The sequence below is a fragment of the Pezoporus wallicus genome, unplaced genomic scaffold (genome assembly GCF_028554395.1).
Source record: "Pezoporus wallicus isolate ANWC-B61680 ecotype Strahan unplaced genomic scaffold, APGP_CSIRO_Pwel_v1 scaffold_3294, whole genome shotgun sequence".
Classification (NCBI taxonomy): Eukaryota; Metazoa; Chordata; class Aves; order Psittaciformes; family Psittacidae; genus Pezoporus; species Pezoporus wallicus.
The window spans coordinates 1,682,190-1,698,386 of record NW_026635478.1 but is presented as its reverse complement, the minus strand read 5'-3'; the positions used below and the strand labels follow the sequence as shown (position 1 = coordinate 1,698,386).

At 38.2% G+C, this 16,197-nt stretch overlaps 1 protein-coding gene across 4 annotated transcripts in view; it reads right to left on the bottom strand.

Moving 5' to 3' along the window:
• Window positions 1–15,989, bottom strand: part of CFAP54 (cilia and flagella associated protein 54) — a 115,639-nt gene extending 99,650 nt beyond the window's left edge. For all 4 annotated transcript variants that reach the window (XM_057425127.1, XM_057425135.1, XM_057425143.1 and 1 more), the window contains exons 1-6: window positions 15,736–15,989; window positions 10,419–10,524; window positions 5,975–6,121; window positions 3,697–3,868; window positions 1,840–1,898; window positions 860–1,003 (exon numbers count right to left, since the gene is read on the bottom strand). In XM_057425127.1, the coding sequence (XP_057281110.1) occupies window positions 860–1,003; window positions 1,840–1,898; window positions 3,697–3,868; window positions 5,975–6,121; window positions 10,419–10,524; window positions 15,736–15,896 (789 nt within the window). In that variant the 5' untranslated portion in view covers window positions 15,897–15,989. The remainder of the gene's footprint in view (window positions 1–859; window positions 1,004–1,839; window positions 1,899–3,696; window positions 3,869–5,974; window positions 6,122–10,418; window positions 10,525–15,735) is intronic.
• Between the last annotated feature and the right edge of the window lie 208 nt (window positions 15,990–16,197).

The following is a 16,197-nucleotide window of genomic DNA, read 5'->3' as shown; positions in this document are numbered from 1 at the left end:
AGAGATTCAGAGCAGCCCTGTGGAGAAGGACTTGGGGGTGTTGGTTGATGAGAAAATGAACATGAGCCGGCTTCAGTGTGCACTTGAAGCCCAGAAAGCCAACCGCATCCTGGGCTGCATCAAAAGGAATGTAACACACAGGTCAAAGGAGGTGATCCTGCCCCTCTACTCTGCTCTTGTGAGACCTCACCTGGAGTATTGTGTGCAGTTCTGGTGTCCTCAACATAAAAAGGACATGAACTGTTGGAACAAGTCCAGAGGAGGGCCACGAGGATGATCAGGGGAGTGGAGTACCTCCCGTGTGAAGATAGGCTGAGAAAGTTGGGACTGTTCAGCCTGGAGAAGAGAAGGCTGCGTGGAGACCCCATAGCAGCCCTCCAGTATATGAAGGGGGGATATAGGGATGCTGGGGATGTTCATTAGGGACTGTAGTGACATGAAAAGGAGTAATAGGTTCAAACTTAAACAGGGGAAGTATAGACTGGATATAAGGAAGAAGTTCTTTACTGTAAGGGTGGTGAGGCACTGGAATGGGTTGCCCACGGAAGTTGTGAATGCTCCATCCCTGGCGGTGTTCAAGGCCAGGTTGGACAAAGCCTTGGGTGGTATGGTTTAGTGTGAGGTGTCCCTGCCCATGGCAGGGGGGTTGGAACTAGATGATCTTAAGGCCCTTTCCAACCCTAACTATTCTATGATTCTATGATTTACATGTGGAAACACACCTTCACTATGCAGTTAAATTTCGGAACACAGGCAGAACTCTAAATTCATATTATATGATAAGAGCAGGAATATTTAAATGAATATTCATTTCCCATTTGATTGCATCTGAAATGCTACATATGGTAAATCAAGATACCTCTCCATGGATGCTGTCTTGACAATCAAAATAACACTGAGAAACTGCAGTATATAGGGTGGTTCTCCACGTCAAATAATGCATAGATAAGAGCGCAGTGGATGATTCCATACATACACTGGCCCACAGTAAGTATTCCAGGACCTGTATTGAAGAAATCCAGTTTCAAACTGAATGCATGTTAACCTATATAAATACACTTCCTATTACTGAAGGACACATAAAAAGACTTATCTCACGTGGTGGGACAAATTAAAAGGGAGAAAAAAAAAATCACAGAAATTGTATTAATTTAAACATGTTTTGTTGACTACAAAAAATTCCTCCTGCAATCCTCCTTAGTCCTAAATTAAGTCAACATACAGGTTTTTTGTCCTAAATTAAAGAATCTGAAATACCTACAATCGATCCACCTGTTTCATGTATAGCAAAAGCCTGAAAACATAAAAGGAGGTGCTAAATCACTTCTGATTTCAATATAATACATTCAAAGACAAAAAAAAATACATCCTTCCTGCTCAATGAAAGACTAATATAATAACAGATAAGAAAATTTCCTGGATTAAGGCCTAGTCAAACTGTGCTCAAGTTTTAGGAGAAGAAAGTACAGCTAAGACAAACAAAAATTACACTCACAGTTTAAAAAAAAAAAAAAAAAGGGCAGGGGGAAGGGAAAGGTCATTTTTATCAAGTATTTACAACTAAAAATCTAGCCACCAGGTGTCAGTACATTTCCACACTGTAAGAAACAAAAGACCAATTCCTGGGATTTGATACAGAACACTGAAACATATCCCATCTCAGCAAGATATTATGCTGGACTCCATTCCACAGCTGAGAAAGGAACAGAGTCATGAAGGCATGAGGGCTTAAAAAGCAGCCATTTTGCAGGCGATGAAGTGCTACTATTGACAATGACAATGAAATAGAAAAAGGGTACAGTGTTATGCAAAATACAGGTGCATTTTATTTTGCCATACCTTAGCAGACTGACCTATCATCATCAAATGTCTGCATATGGTGTAAATCTGAACAGTACCTGCAAAAGTAAATCAAAATTAATAAAACCTAGGTAAATTCTATAATCCTACATGAAACTGTTCTGCTAACAAACTGAAACTTTTTTTTTAATATCTGAGTTGTTATTTCCAGAGGCTAAAAAATAAACTAATTATTTTTCTATAATGACTTTCAAATTAGAGAAGACGAAGGCATTAAATTCTTGGATGATATTAGCTTAAAAAGTACCTACACAATGAAGTAGTATAATTAAAGAATGAAATCTTAAACATGCACTCTAGCATTTTTTTGTTAAGTAACAGATAGAGAGAAAAGTCTTATTTTTATATCCAAATGCCAGGCTCTTGTTAAAAAAAAAATTACCTCTCTTCACAGACCTTACCTTACATGATTCTTTTAAGTCTGTCATGGCACTGTCCTGGCAGACACCACCACTATTATGTGATATTAAGTATGATTGTGAAATGAAGAAAATTGATTGTGAATACTTTTCAAGAACATCAAAGTGACTTACAAATAAAATCCTGTCAGAAAAATATTTAATTTAGGCTATGTCACAACATTTCTTTTCAGAAATCAGCCCCAGAAATATAAAAGACATTGCAGTTCAAGGTGGGGTGTAATGGGGGAATCTCTCAGAAAGAGACACTGGTGGCAGCAAGAGGCACAATAATGTCAACTGCCATAGCTAGAAGAGTGTTATTATCCCAATAAGCAAGAATGGAGCAAGCATTAGGAAGATTTCTTTTTATCAGTCAAATGCGTAACAAGTCACTGAATTTATTGCCAGAAACTACAGAAAAATATTCAGGAACTGGGGAAAATCTGAGTTATTGACTACTTCTAATTAGATTAGATTATTGGCTAGGCTTGGTACAGAGATCTGTCCCACACACAGGTAGTGGGACTTAGGAATGGCAGGAGAGTATGTTTTGATTTTAATTCTTCTCCCATAGAAGCAGACAAACAAAAGCCACACCTCAAAAGTAGGGACTGAGGGCAACAGCATTCTCAGCAAAACAGAAGGATATGAACTTTGACCAGTTATAGCTTGGAGAAAGTAAAGTTTCCAACATTAAATTAAAAACACATCATCTCCCCAACTTACATTGCAGCAATTGACCATAGCACAACAAATCAGTAACAGCAGATTTTGACTAAATAACATTGCCTTTCAAAGCAGTATCAGAAAAATATAAAAAAAAAAAAAAAAATCTCTGTGTATCTAGTTCCTGAAAACTCCATTTTTCCTCTTTTTATTTTTTATTTAATTCAAGCATTTAAAAGTAGCACACTAAAATTATCTACAGAGATTTAAATTCTTGTATGACATGGGGTATTTTTTAAAAGTTTTATTAACTCTAGCCTTAAAGATCATTTAAAAAACACGAAGATGTAATGTCAGACAATCATTTTCTACTTTTATATCTGAAATCCTCTTTTCAACAAAAAACAAACTCATTAACATGAACATTTTATTGATAACAAAATCCTGAGAGTTTGGGGTTATTTTTACTCAAGGTTCATTCAGAAAATGCCCTCGTTATGCTCTTAGATTTCATTTTACTACTACATTCTAACCACAGCAATGGTGAAAAAGCTGTTACTTTTTCAACAGATCACCTGGAAAAGGCATACAATGTGAAAACTTCAATTTAAAAATCCCTTATTTAAAAAAAAAAAATAAAATTGCCAAAATCCCTACTGTGATGGAAGAGTAGCTAGAGATTTATTTGTGACCCTTAGGTTGACCTTAAAGAATAAAGTTTCCCTCCACAAATTTGCTTAGCAAAGGAACGTAAAAAAGCCTGTGGTACCATTGTAGATTAGCCAACACAAATTTTCCTGAGGTAGCGCCACTTGCATAATGAGTCGTATTGAGGACAAGACACTGAAGCAAGTCTTCAGGGACTCTTGATTCTGAAGATTTCTGTCACTGCTGCAAACCATCTGATAAATGCAAACATTTCTTTCTTGCAAAGCATGGAACTAAAATACATGGAAACATACATAACATTAATCTACATAGTTCAAATACATGCATGTATCAGTTTCACATCAGCGAAGTACAACAAATTGGTGAATACAAAAAGATCAAGTATCCAGGAAAACAAACAAACAAAAACGACAACAACAAAAAAACAGCTTGACATTGAAAGGCACATTGAAATATGGAGAAAGTGCTAAAGCTTTAAGATTGCTGTACCATTAGCCTCAGTCAGTTTCCACTGCATCACAGGATGCAAATAAACCTAGTGCACTAGGGCTGTTGAAAGGGCCCTAGGCAGAAACTATGAGCAAGGCATTAAACTGATATTCAAAGAATCTGACTTTAATCCTTAGCTTCTCTGTAGATGCTTGCTGTAAACTAAGGCAAGGCTTAACTTCTCTGCGCTTTACTTCTCCATCTGTATCACAGATACCTTATTTCTCACTCTCATCCATTGCTTTTCTTTTCTACAGACGCATTTTTCCTTCTTTTCCTTGTAATACCTAACATGAGGTGATCTCAGTCTTGCCTGGAGTGCAGTATCATGTGAGCAAACCAATATGTGATAAAAAGATCTAAGTGGGACACAGCCAGTCAGTACCTATCAACATCTCAGAAAACTACTAACCTGATAATATTTGAAATGGTATTCTTTTTTGCAGTAAATTCACTGAAACTGGAAATTTCAAGTCTTGAAATAACTTTGATTTCCTCCTTTGATTTTTCCTTTTGATTAAAAATCAGAAGATAGTCACAGAAACCTGCCTTTAAATGTAATAATTTGGCATATTATCATTATCAACTTCCAGTTGTAGAGATTATTGTCAAACTAGATTTCATATACAAAAATCTAGGGGTATCTCAGTGTCTCAAGGCCAAGTGCTAGAACAGGCATTTTAGTATAGACGATAACATGTGGCACTAGGACTGATTCAAGGTCTAGGCAGACAAATAGAAAACAGGAGAAACCATCTCTGGAACTTCAAATTTACTTATTAAATATATTTATATATTTATACAAATAATGCAAAAAATAAAATGGATTAACATAGTCTTTGATCATATTCTCTCTAGGAAGCTGAACTATGTTTGAAAAACAAAAAATAATATAAAAAGAGTATCTCTTCTAACATGACATCTGCTTCTAGCTTTTAAGCAAACTTCTTTTTTCTCCTCACTAAACACCTATTTACAATCTAACTCTGACTAGAGGAATATGAATTTGATTAGCTCAATACAGAGGAGATCCCTACAGTTTCTTTTTGTTGTTTTGGATCACAGTATAATTTGCATTAGCTTATTTTGAAATAATCACCCCATACTGAAAATACAGCTTCTCAGCAAAGAATTGCTTAAGGTAAAATCTAACATACAGACTACACCTACAGAAACACTTTCCTCCATGGATAACAAATGATAAATTGCAAGCCCATACCTTGATAGGCAATTAACACAAAAGAATGCCAACATACTCTTGAGGTTACTCAGCTTCACAGAGCTTAGAGTACTGCCAAAACTATTACTGAATAGTTCTGCCTCTTTGTTCACAGTGAGCAAATAAGCTATTGATAGTCACGCAATGACACTTTTTACTATGTCATGAGCTTTTTTTACATGCCATATTTTTGCACATTTATGGTCCAAATTGCAGTACAATGTTTTAATTCTCTTGTACTCTGTCCTGTTCTTGGATCACACCATACAGAAATTTCTGCAGTTGCAGGACACCTATCAAAATTTTACCCATATCCTGATTCTAAGAGTGGTTAACAGCAACTGTTTCAGAGCAAAAACTGCTGTAAACAATTACAGAACAACACAGTTAGAAAGAGTTGTCTTTTTAACATTAAGTTGATAGTAGTTGGCTTACGCCACCAAAGCGTAAGCACTTAAATCCCCCTAAAAACATGCAACAACTCTGGATGTTCATACCATACACATGGCTGTTAAATATCAGTACAATCCATATCAACAAACTACTGAAGATTAGTTAATATTAATTAGCATAGAGTATATCTGTGGAAGATAAAATAGGCTACTTATTTTGAATCTATGAATGTCTTAGACCAAACCCCCCACCCACCCCAAACAAGCAAACAACCTACCGTAAGAGCTGCTTTTCTGTCTTTGAAACCATTTGGAAAAAAGGTGGATTTAAATTGATGTACATCATCTGTCATATCATCAAGGTGCACAGAAATGAACTGTTGAAGATATCTTCCATAGCACTGTAGAAGTGCCATCTTATACTCCTGAAGAATAAATAATGTTCTTTTTCTAGCTTGTATAATACATTTCTATTTCTATAAAACATGTTATTTTTTATTATCTTTATATTAAAAAGTATCAATGCGAAAGAGCAGCAGGAAGTAAAACACTAAAGTTTCATACAAACATTCCACCATGTAATTTCAAACGTGAACACTCACCATATGAAAGGCTGAAGTGCTTTAAAGAAGACCTTGTGGTTTGGGAGTTTCTGTTTAGTTTAATCATAAAGATGACATATCATAGAACAATTGTAAAGTATAATCCTGGGCTAATGTAATAAACTCAAAAGGTTCCTGGAATGTCCTGCAGCTTTGCAACAGTAATGATAATGATACTATACTTCTGAGAAAAGTAGAAAAGTACTTCATAACGTAGAGCTTTATAAATCATATGTACTTCTCTTTGCCCTCTTTCTCTGATGTCAAAGCCATTTTTTTATAAAAGCAACGAGGAAGAGAAAAGGAAGAAAACAATGAACTAAAAAAGAATGAAACAAGTGACAACCTGAATTTACATATGGCCAAGAAGTCAGCATTAATAGACCAGAAATTGTCACTGGATCTTTAAGAACTGTTAACAAACAGGATGTTGAGCTTTATGTCTCATTCAAAATAGAGCTCTGCAGCAGCATATTGAGCCACTCTTAACATCATGCTGAGACTATGGTTCAGCTCTGACTCAGATCTGGAAGTGCCATTTACTGAATCACCTTCTCCACTTCCTGCAGCAAAGATTATCTGGAGGCTTCTCTACCAACTTCACTAATTCTAGTGCACACACACATCAGCTGTGATAAATTCTGAGGGGAAAAGTAACTAATTTGTATTCATACATATCTTTCATATTTAATCACAGAAAATTTGAAAGTATTTCCTTGTATTCACTTTTTCAATATAAATTCCTACTACCATGTAACACCCTGAATTTTTAATCATCTGAGGAGTCTAACTCACATGGCCCTATTGTCCTCTTTGCTGTGTGAAAGCAGCAACCATATACAGAAACTTTTACTTTCCATGGACAGCCATGGACAGCCAGTCACTTGTGTAACCTAGTACTATGATTCAGGCTGTTATAACTCTTAGAATCCAAAGTCATGGATTGGAATACCATTAAGCTAGTTACTAATTATTAAAAAAAAAAAAAAAAAAAAAAAAAAAAAGAGGTAATTTCTCTCCCAAGCAGTTCAAAATAAACGTATACGATCAGAGATAACAAGCAGATACAGGCAGAGAAGGAGGGATAAAAAATGAGTCAGTAATGATCAGTATGGTGACTAATGGGCTAACTAATTTCCAGATAGATGACATAATGAATTTAGGTGTGTCCATCCAGCCAGCAGATGTATAATAGGAAGGCATCTAAAGTGAGAAGGCATTAAAAAATAAGAGGACAGAAAGTTAAGTTGCTGCATACCCATTGACTACTCATATTCAATAGTTCATTTTTCAAGACTAGGCATCATTAAGTATCATATAACAAAGATAGATTAAAATTTAAAATAATCACCAGTAGTTTTTCCACACCAGGGTATTTATGGCATAGCATCTACCCCAGCTAACACAGAACTTGGTGTTACAACCCATTCATCTTTCCAGCAATACATTAACTAACATCCTTCTCATAGTTGTTTTTTTTTTCATTTTCTCAGGGGAAAAAACTGAGGGAATGAAAACTAGGCTTGTAAAGTTAAAGCAATGCTCTTAAACATGGGAGTTCCAAAGAGACCTCATTTCAAAGTTTTAGGCTGGCCATCAAAACAATTTTTTCAATTATATTGAAAGCTTTACTGTAGAAAACCACCTTACACTAGAGGACTGATGTTGCAAGCATTAGTCTTTACTCAGCATTCTAGATTGTTTTTAGGCAGTCCATGGTGAAGTCACTAAGCACCTTTAATGTAAGTGCCAAATTACATCCGAGTTGTGCTATGAGAAGCCAATGAAAAGTACAGAGAGCAGTTTGATATGTTTGAAATAGCCTGCGTATGCTGTGAGAGAAGAAGTTCCCAGGCCCTGAAAGTTTTATGTCATATTCCAAGCAGTTCCTACGGCCCAGAAGCTATGAAAACTTGAGGAAACATGAATGAAAATGCCTAGGTAATGAAGGGCCTATTAACAATGCAGTTATTCAAGCCTCCTTAAGAATCTCTGTTAGTATTCCTAAACCTACACCATGAGCTTACGCCTTCAGTTATAATGTTGTTGACTTTTCCATATGCATTCTTCAACCTAACAGTGAGTATTAAGTGCTGCTGAAATTCAGCTTGCTGATCTTTATGCAGAAGGCAGGCCACTTTTGCAGAATGCTTTAGGGCAGATGCAGTGAAGGAAATATAAGACTCTGTAACATCTGCCTGACACTCATACTGTCGCCATAGTCTTTGGAAAAGCTCACCTAGTAGCCACATATATACACTTTCCATACATAGCATGAATAGTATAAATAGCATTTGTCCTTTCTGTATTCCATACATGAAGGACATGAAAGTGGAAGAACAGTTTCACGGGATGTGTTCCTGCAAAGGATGGTCCCTCAAACTATCTTGATACATTTCCACTTATACCCTCTTCTTTTCTAGGGAAAAGAGGGAGTCTAATAGTGCCACGTGCTGCACAGAATGAAAAAGGGTGAAAACGGGTGACAATTGGCATTTAACTGCTTTCCTAAAGCTAAAGTTAACAGACTGCTCTTAAAAAAATATTTTAACTTTAAAAACAATTTTAATTATCTGTTTTTCTTTCCAGGGGAGGAGGCATGTTGAAATTCAATATTCCTATTCTGAAAAAAAACATGAACTTGGTCTAGCCGATTAATTTTTATTATGATTATGTTCAAAAACTAAGTAGAAGTTACAGAAACCTTTCCAAAAGCATGGAAGAATTCTACTGATTATAGACCTTCAGAAAATTTTGTGCTATAAATATAATTTTTCTATTACAATCAACTTTTTATAAAACTAATATCAAAAATCTATGTCTGAAATAGGCCTGAAAGACTAAAGGACATGGTTAAAATGTATACTTGACTACCTCAGAACACAGACGGACTAAACAGCCAGAGTTTTAAGCTAGGAAATTATTATTGACCAAATAAGTATCTTCTAATATTTTTGTGGCAAAAAGTAGAAAAAGCCACTGATGTATCATTCTATGATTCTATGATTTCAAACACGAAATAACGTTAAGCGGATAGCATCTATTTAGGAGCTGTCCCTTACTCTAGTTTATGCTAATTCTCTACAAACTTTAAGTGTATTTTCTCAAGCAACTTCTCAAGTACTGCACCTTCATAATAAAATAGCCTATAATTCTGTAATGCTTCAACATTTCTGCTTCATAACTGTATCACTTAGGACCACACACCCTTCTTCAATCTTAATAGGAATGACTTGCAACTAGCTTTCAACTGTACATCTTTGACCTGCTCCTGAGTGTTGTCTGGTAATTACCCTTGAAAGCCCCAGATTTTACAACATGATCTTCTGACACAAATATCACCAAGGTAATAAGTGGCACACCTTTGAGAGCTTACTTTCCAGTAGACACAAAGGACAATTATTATGTATGAATATAACACAAACCCAGCCTTACTGAGCAAGACCAATAGTCACTAGCCCAGTATCCCAACAGTAGCCAGTAACAGATGACGAAGTAAGAGTATAAAAATAGAGTTATCATGTAGTGAAACACACTCCCAATACTCTCAAAGTCTTCAATAGCCTAGCTCCTGAATCTTTTTCAGTTGTGATTTACCTTTTCTGGGGCGACAAGAACAGCACAGAGAATTCAAGGTACAGGAGCATCATTGATATATGAGCTGTGTGATGTGTAATTGCACTCTGGGTTTTGCTCTCGGTTCCTCTCCTGACAACTCTTTGCATTCAATTCATATTTGGTTAACTGAGCATAGAGTTGACATTTCAGCAGAACAAACCACCACTGCTCTATCATCATCAATTTGTAGTTAAGCAGCATCTGAAGGCACAGACAGACACTGTACTCTGTCAAACAAATATTAAAGACGGTTTCTGGGGTATTTAAAAAGGCTATGGGTGCACAGAAAATACAGATATAAAAAAAAATATTTAAAAATCAGGGCAATTTTACAATAATAAGAAAGAGATCCAAACCACCAACTCTCACTGGAATTATTTTGTAAAAGCTTTTACTACTTTCTAAATAGTTTCCAGTAAAATATGATTAAAAATTAAAGTAGCATAGAAACATAATAAAATAAAGACTGTGATGGAGCCTTTTCTGTTTTCATATTACTTACTTTGATCTGAGCAAGGGAATCACCAACTTTCAGAAGTTTTTCATTGTAATACCATTCTGGCAATCGAGGCTTATATTTGATCCAAATATTAAACAAAGTATTTGCTCTAAAAAAGATACAAGAGAAAAGGTTTCAGATTAAACTGGCAGAAGACCTGCCTTAACAAGTAAACAAATCAGGAAAACTTCAAGTTGTGAAAACCCCTTTCTTCCAAATCTGTTTGAACCTCTACATATTTCAAAACAAGTGATCATGAAAACTGGATTTAACAGGCAGCCAAGGACATTTCTGGGTTTCATTTCTGTCACTAGTTCTTATCACACATTTAAAATGGGATGAATTTTCTCCTGTGTAAATTCTTATTAAAATGTCTTAGTATTAATCCCCTTGCATTGTTCAAATACGGTGACAAGTAAAAAATCTGTCCCACCTTTCAGCCAGTTATTTGAGTGGCTCTGCTTGAAGAAGCAATTTGCCATTTTAAAGAAACTCAGTGAAATGCAGCTCACAATGATTATTGCCTGGAAACTACAAATGTTAAGAGCAGGAACAAAGATGACAAAACAACAATGCATGTCAGGTAACAGCAAACTTGGGAACAGGTAGCCATGGAATAAGCCATAGGTCCATATAGAGCTATGGTGTACAGAGCTATAGGGCTCATGGTTATAGACCTATACCATGAATCACAAAAGAAGAAAGTCATTAGAAAGCCTCTAGCATGAACTGCATTTGGCATGAAATGCTCAGAAATTTTAAATCATGTAGGGTAGGATTCAGAGAGAAAAAAATGATACATTTGTTACATAGATTTAAACGTGATAGTTGCAATGTTCTTCTGTTGCCTCTGCCTGTTATTCCAGCCACAGTAGTCCTAAAGGATGACTGTGTGACAAGTTACTTATTTGGCTGAACCAGTAAGCCTCCCATAAATGGTAACTGCTTGTAAGCAGTCTGCCTTCTCTGTAGAGGAACTGACTACATCATGGCAATATTACAGTCCTTACTGACTGTTGACTGTTGGTCTAGTGCTCTCAATGTACACCTTTTTCCACCCTCAACTTCTTTCAGAAAGCTATATTCAAACTGAACAAACAATAATTGATCAGGCAGACTGACAAGCAGAACTGGAGTTTTCAGAAAAGAATCCTTTTATTGAATTATTAGTAGCATTGAGAGTGTTCACGGTGCCAGGTGTCTCTTACATTTATTCTCTTAACAAGTCACTTGTAGAGAAACCTCAGCAAAGAGTGCCTTGTGAAACCACAACAGTTAAATTATTCATAGGTAGCAGTTTATAAGGAAGGAAAACAACTGAAGAGAGAGGAATTAATGTTTGAAAATAACATTCTAGCTGAGTTCTCACATGTAAACCTTATGCTTATTAATGTGAGGTAGCTGGAACTTCTCAACCTTTTAAGACAGTGATGGTAGACCAGAATGCAAGACACTTTCTTAAACTGTTTTCTAACATTCAGGAACTTGGAACCCATTTTCACAGTCTTCCAGACAGCTCTTCATTTTAGCTTATAAGAAGACTCACAATAAAAAAAAGAACAACAAGTAACATGATTTTTTGCATACAGAAATCTGCAAGCCACCTTCACATTTCAAGATGAAACAAATGGCTGTATAAGAAACCTGCCAAAAGGATCTTTACACCAAAGAACTGCAACAATCATAAACCTTTTTTTTCTAGAAGTTATCGTCTCAGCACAATTCTTAGTTCTTGAAAGTAAGCAGCAAAGAAATAAGCAGGACATTCTAGAGGTTTATCCTAAAGGAAAAATGCAGTAACAGCACAAACTAGGCCAAAAGAAACAATCTGAATAAAACGTTCTGAGGCGCTATGTTTTTAAAGGAAACCATAGCCCAGTCTGATGAAGAGCACCTTCCAAATAGGCAATGAGTCCCTCCTAGCCCATCCATAAGCAATTAACAGCCTGGGTGGCCACTGACTTCTTATACTGAGAGAAGTATCCCACTCTAGTTAGTAGGGAGAAATCTGCAAAGAGGCTCCAAAGTGAAGGAATCTGTCGGGCATCTGAGCAGTGCTCCTTTGGACTTGGAAGAAGCTTACTTCCAGAGTCCAAGAGGATTGATGGATACTACAGGGTGGGGAGGAGGGAGAAAGAAGAAAACAAAAAAAAAAAATTGTAATTAATCAGGTTGTAAGGCTGTAAAGTAACTATGGTAAGAATTGTGAAAAGGTCTGGAAGGAGAGACTAATAAACTTCTTTCAGACTGATCAGCTAGCAAGTCACCAGTAAAGGTCATTTTCATTTTTTTATTTTGAACACTTGAGATTCTTAGATGTAAAAAACAAGTAACAAACCTGTAATAAACTAGTTTAGTGAAATAGTGACGAATCTGAGTAGACTTTCAACTGCAATGCAAAGGATAAGGTAAACCATCTCTTCTACAAGGCCATGACCAACTACAAGTGATTTCATTGCACAGGAATTCTTCTTTCACACAAAGTAGGAGAGTGAGATACTTCCCAAACAGCTCATCAGCCTTTCCTTTAAACAGGCTGTAGGACACCAGCATAACAAGTTAAGCAAGTGAATTCTTAAAAAAATACTGGGTTGCTGCATCTCAGAGGTTAAGTTTCTTTATTTCCAACCACTCTATGAATATTTTTTTTCTCCCTAAGGTGAACCCATAATAGTGTGCACAGGATAAGGCCCACATGGCTACACTTAAGGATAAAAAGTCTTTACTACAGGTAGTAAAGGATTCTCTGATACTGATCAAAAGAAGTCTTACTAAATAAGGGTGGTTAAACCACACGAGACAAAATCACTAGTTCAATGTAATCCTTTGATGGTCTGATTGCAAAAAAAGAAAATAGGGTAAAACAACTTCTTGTTTAGTTGAGGAAAAAATACTTCTGATTGCTACTTCTTCTGATTGAAAATATTCATGATTACAGTACAGGGCAGGTCCTCAGTAATTTTTCTTACATTGGAACATTGTAAGTGCCTAAATTATGGCCTTACTGTTGACTTATCAACACCAAAGACTGACAGCATTGAAGGAATAAAGCTGACAATTTTCTTTTTCTAAACTAAACATACTTGCCATGTGGAAGCTGGTGTTCTTGCTCCTTGAATAACAGGAACACTTTGATCTCAACCCATACCAGGAAAAGTAGCTTGACAAATGACACAGCAAGAGGTCTTTAGAGCATTTAGGAAAGCATCTGCAACAGCCATTACCTTCAGAAATTCATAGGAACAACTAGACTAAGGCTGGTTCTGTAAGCAGCACACACCCCAATTTTGAGTTATCAAACAATGAGAGGCAAGGGAGAAACAACCCTGAAATTTCACATCACAAATAAATACTCATGACTTTCCTAGCTGCCTGAACACATGCTAGTAATCAGAACTCCAGTCTTCTTCTACCGCCATACTGCCCTATACAAATGAAGAATGCCAGAGGATGCAGAGCTACTGGGAGCTTTATGTTATGCAATGTTCTCAATGCCCTGTAATTTTGGTATGGATCATCATTACCAGTGACTTCTAGGATCAAGATACACGTAGCATCAGTCCTCATCTCCATGATGAACACTGCAGAATTCTTTGGATGAGAAAATGCTCTCATGCCAACCAAGTTATGTGTGGACATGTCACATCTTCAAAATACCGGTTTGAGTAAGACACAGCCTATTCAGGCCAAAACACTCCAGAGGGCATAGTAAAGAAAAGCTTTGAGATCGTGATCACAGAAACTGGTAACTTAGGTATGACATTGCAAACATATCAGATGCAGAATGCCCAACTTCCAACAATAAGATACAATGAATGTGTACAAGATAGAACGGATGTGTTCATTATCAGTAATTCTGGAGGCATCTAAAGCAGCTGGGTGGTGTTCCTTCATCTAAGGGGACTAGAGAGAACAACTTTCAAAGTAAGAATACAGATCAGCTAAAGCAAAATAAGTTCTGAAGCTAAGAAAGGCTTAAAAGTAGCAAAGCACTGAAGCTGCTGAAGCAACATAAAAAGCCATACTGAGATTCAAACCACTAGAGGTAAAAGCCTAGACCTGATGATGAACATACCACATAAACAAATTAGAAATCCAGGCTGCTTAGATAAGGAAAGATCTCCAGTGCAGACAAAAGCTTGGCTGCAGAATCTGAGTACCTCCTGAAATGTCTACAGCTCCTTTAGAGAAGTGTCACTTGTGAACTACATCTAGGAAAGCTCTGAGTGAAACAGGTAAGGGTAGAAGCTGCATCCAAGTGAGCTAACCATGCTGTAACCTAACTCCAGTGCTGTTCTTGAATGAAATTTTGATAAGCTTGGAAACTTTATTTTTTTTTTTAAGACCTGTAAATTTAGAGCACCACTCAGATAATAAAATAGAAAATCAACCACGTACCTTAAAAAAGTATTTGAACTCTTACCTCTTAATGTACCTAAATGCAGTAGGGAGAGCTACATGAGAAATGCACAGTCTATGAAAGACATATGCATGCACTATGAATCATACACAAATGCCAGTTGCTCTATCTTAACTGCATTACAAAATCTAGATTTATGCATACCCAGTTATATGCATGTATGCGAGCAAACAAATACACACAATTATATTTGCCATATGTTCTGCCTGCATCAATGTGTATAAAGATATACCAACATAGACATAGACATATGCACAAGAAGAGCTGTGTGGTGTTATCCTCACGTAGCCCTACTGGAAAGGAGTGCATCTTTTAAAGGCATGTACGTGCCCACAAGTTTTCACCCTCACACGCAGCAAGTAGCACATGTTGGTGGGCTGCCAGTTGCTCCAGCACTGAGAAGGGATTTTCCTCCTGGAAAGCTCAGGCAGCTCCAACACAGCCAACAGTGGTGCTGCCAAATTCCGCATCACCTTGTGGTTTTCCCCTAAAGCATTAGCTTCTAGGAAGTGCAGAAAAAGGAGGCGTTCAGATGTTGGGGGTTTAAAAAACAAACAAACAAACAAATAAAAGAAACGGATTGCCGGTGTTTTGGCACACTGCCGGAGAAGCTGAGGCAGGTGATGAAGCGCTCCCCAGGCCAGAGGGAGCGGGAGGGAAGGGACTCTGTGGGATGCGGCTTGAGGAGGGAGCTGGGAAGGAGGAAAAGGGCAGGAGGTCCCCGCGACGGGAGGGGAAGACCTGCAGGGAGCCGGCGCTGAGGGACCCCATGGGGGGCCGCAGGGTAGGGGCTGAAGGCGGAGAGCGGTAGAGGAAGGGGTGTTTGAGGCAGGGGCAGGTGGGACCGGCGAGTGGCTCCCGGATCGGGGAGCGACGAGGGGGCCGAGGCGCAGCCCCTACCCGTGGCGGTGCAGGTTGTGCTGCTGCGGCTTGGCCTCGCCCGCGCCTCGCAGCCGCCGGAGGAAGCCCAGGACGTCCCGCAGCTCGGCCTCGAATCTGTCCACCACCGGGTTTCCCGGCGCCACGGCCCCGAAGAAAGAGGCCGGTGGGGGCTGCGCCATGCTCCGATCCGGCCCCGTCAGGAACGCGCAGCGTCGCCAAGCAACGGCCTCGGGCAACGCCGGGACCGAGAGGCGGCGGCGGCCGTGGAGGCCCCTGGGCCTCTGAAAGCTCCCCGCTGAAACCCCGTTCCGGGAGGGGCAGCGGGGGGACGCAGTCTGACTTCGTCCCTGGGGAGGAGATCCTCGGCTCGGGGGTCGGGGGTAGCCGCCGGGGGGCTAGTGAGGGGGCTCGCACAGCTAGAAGGGTACGAGCAGCCAGTCCTCGCACGTCTCTCCAGCAGGTTTTCCTTGAGCTTTCTCC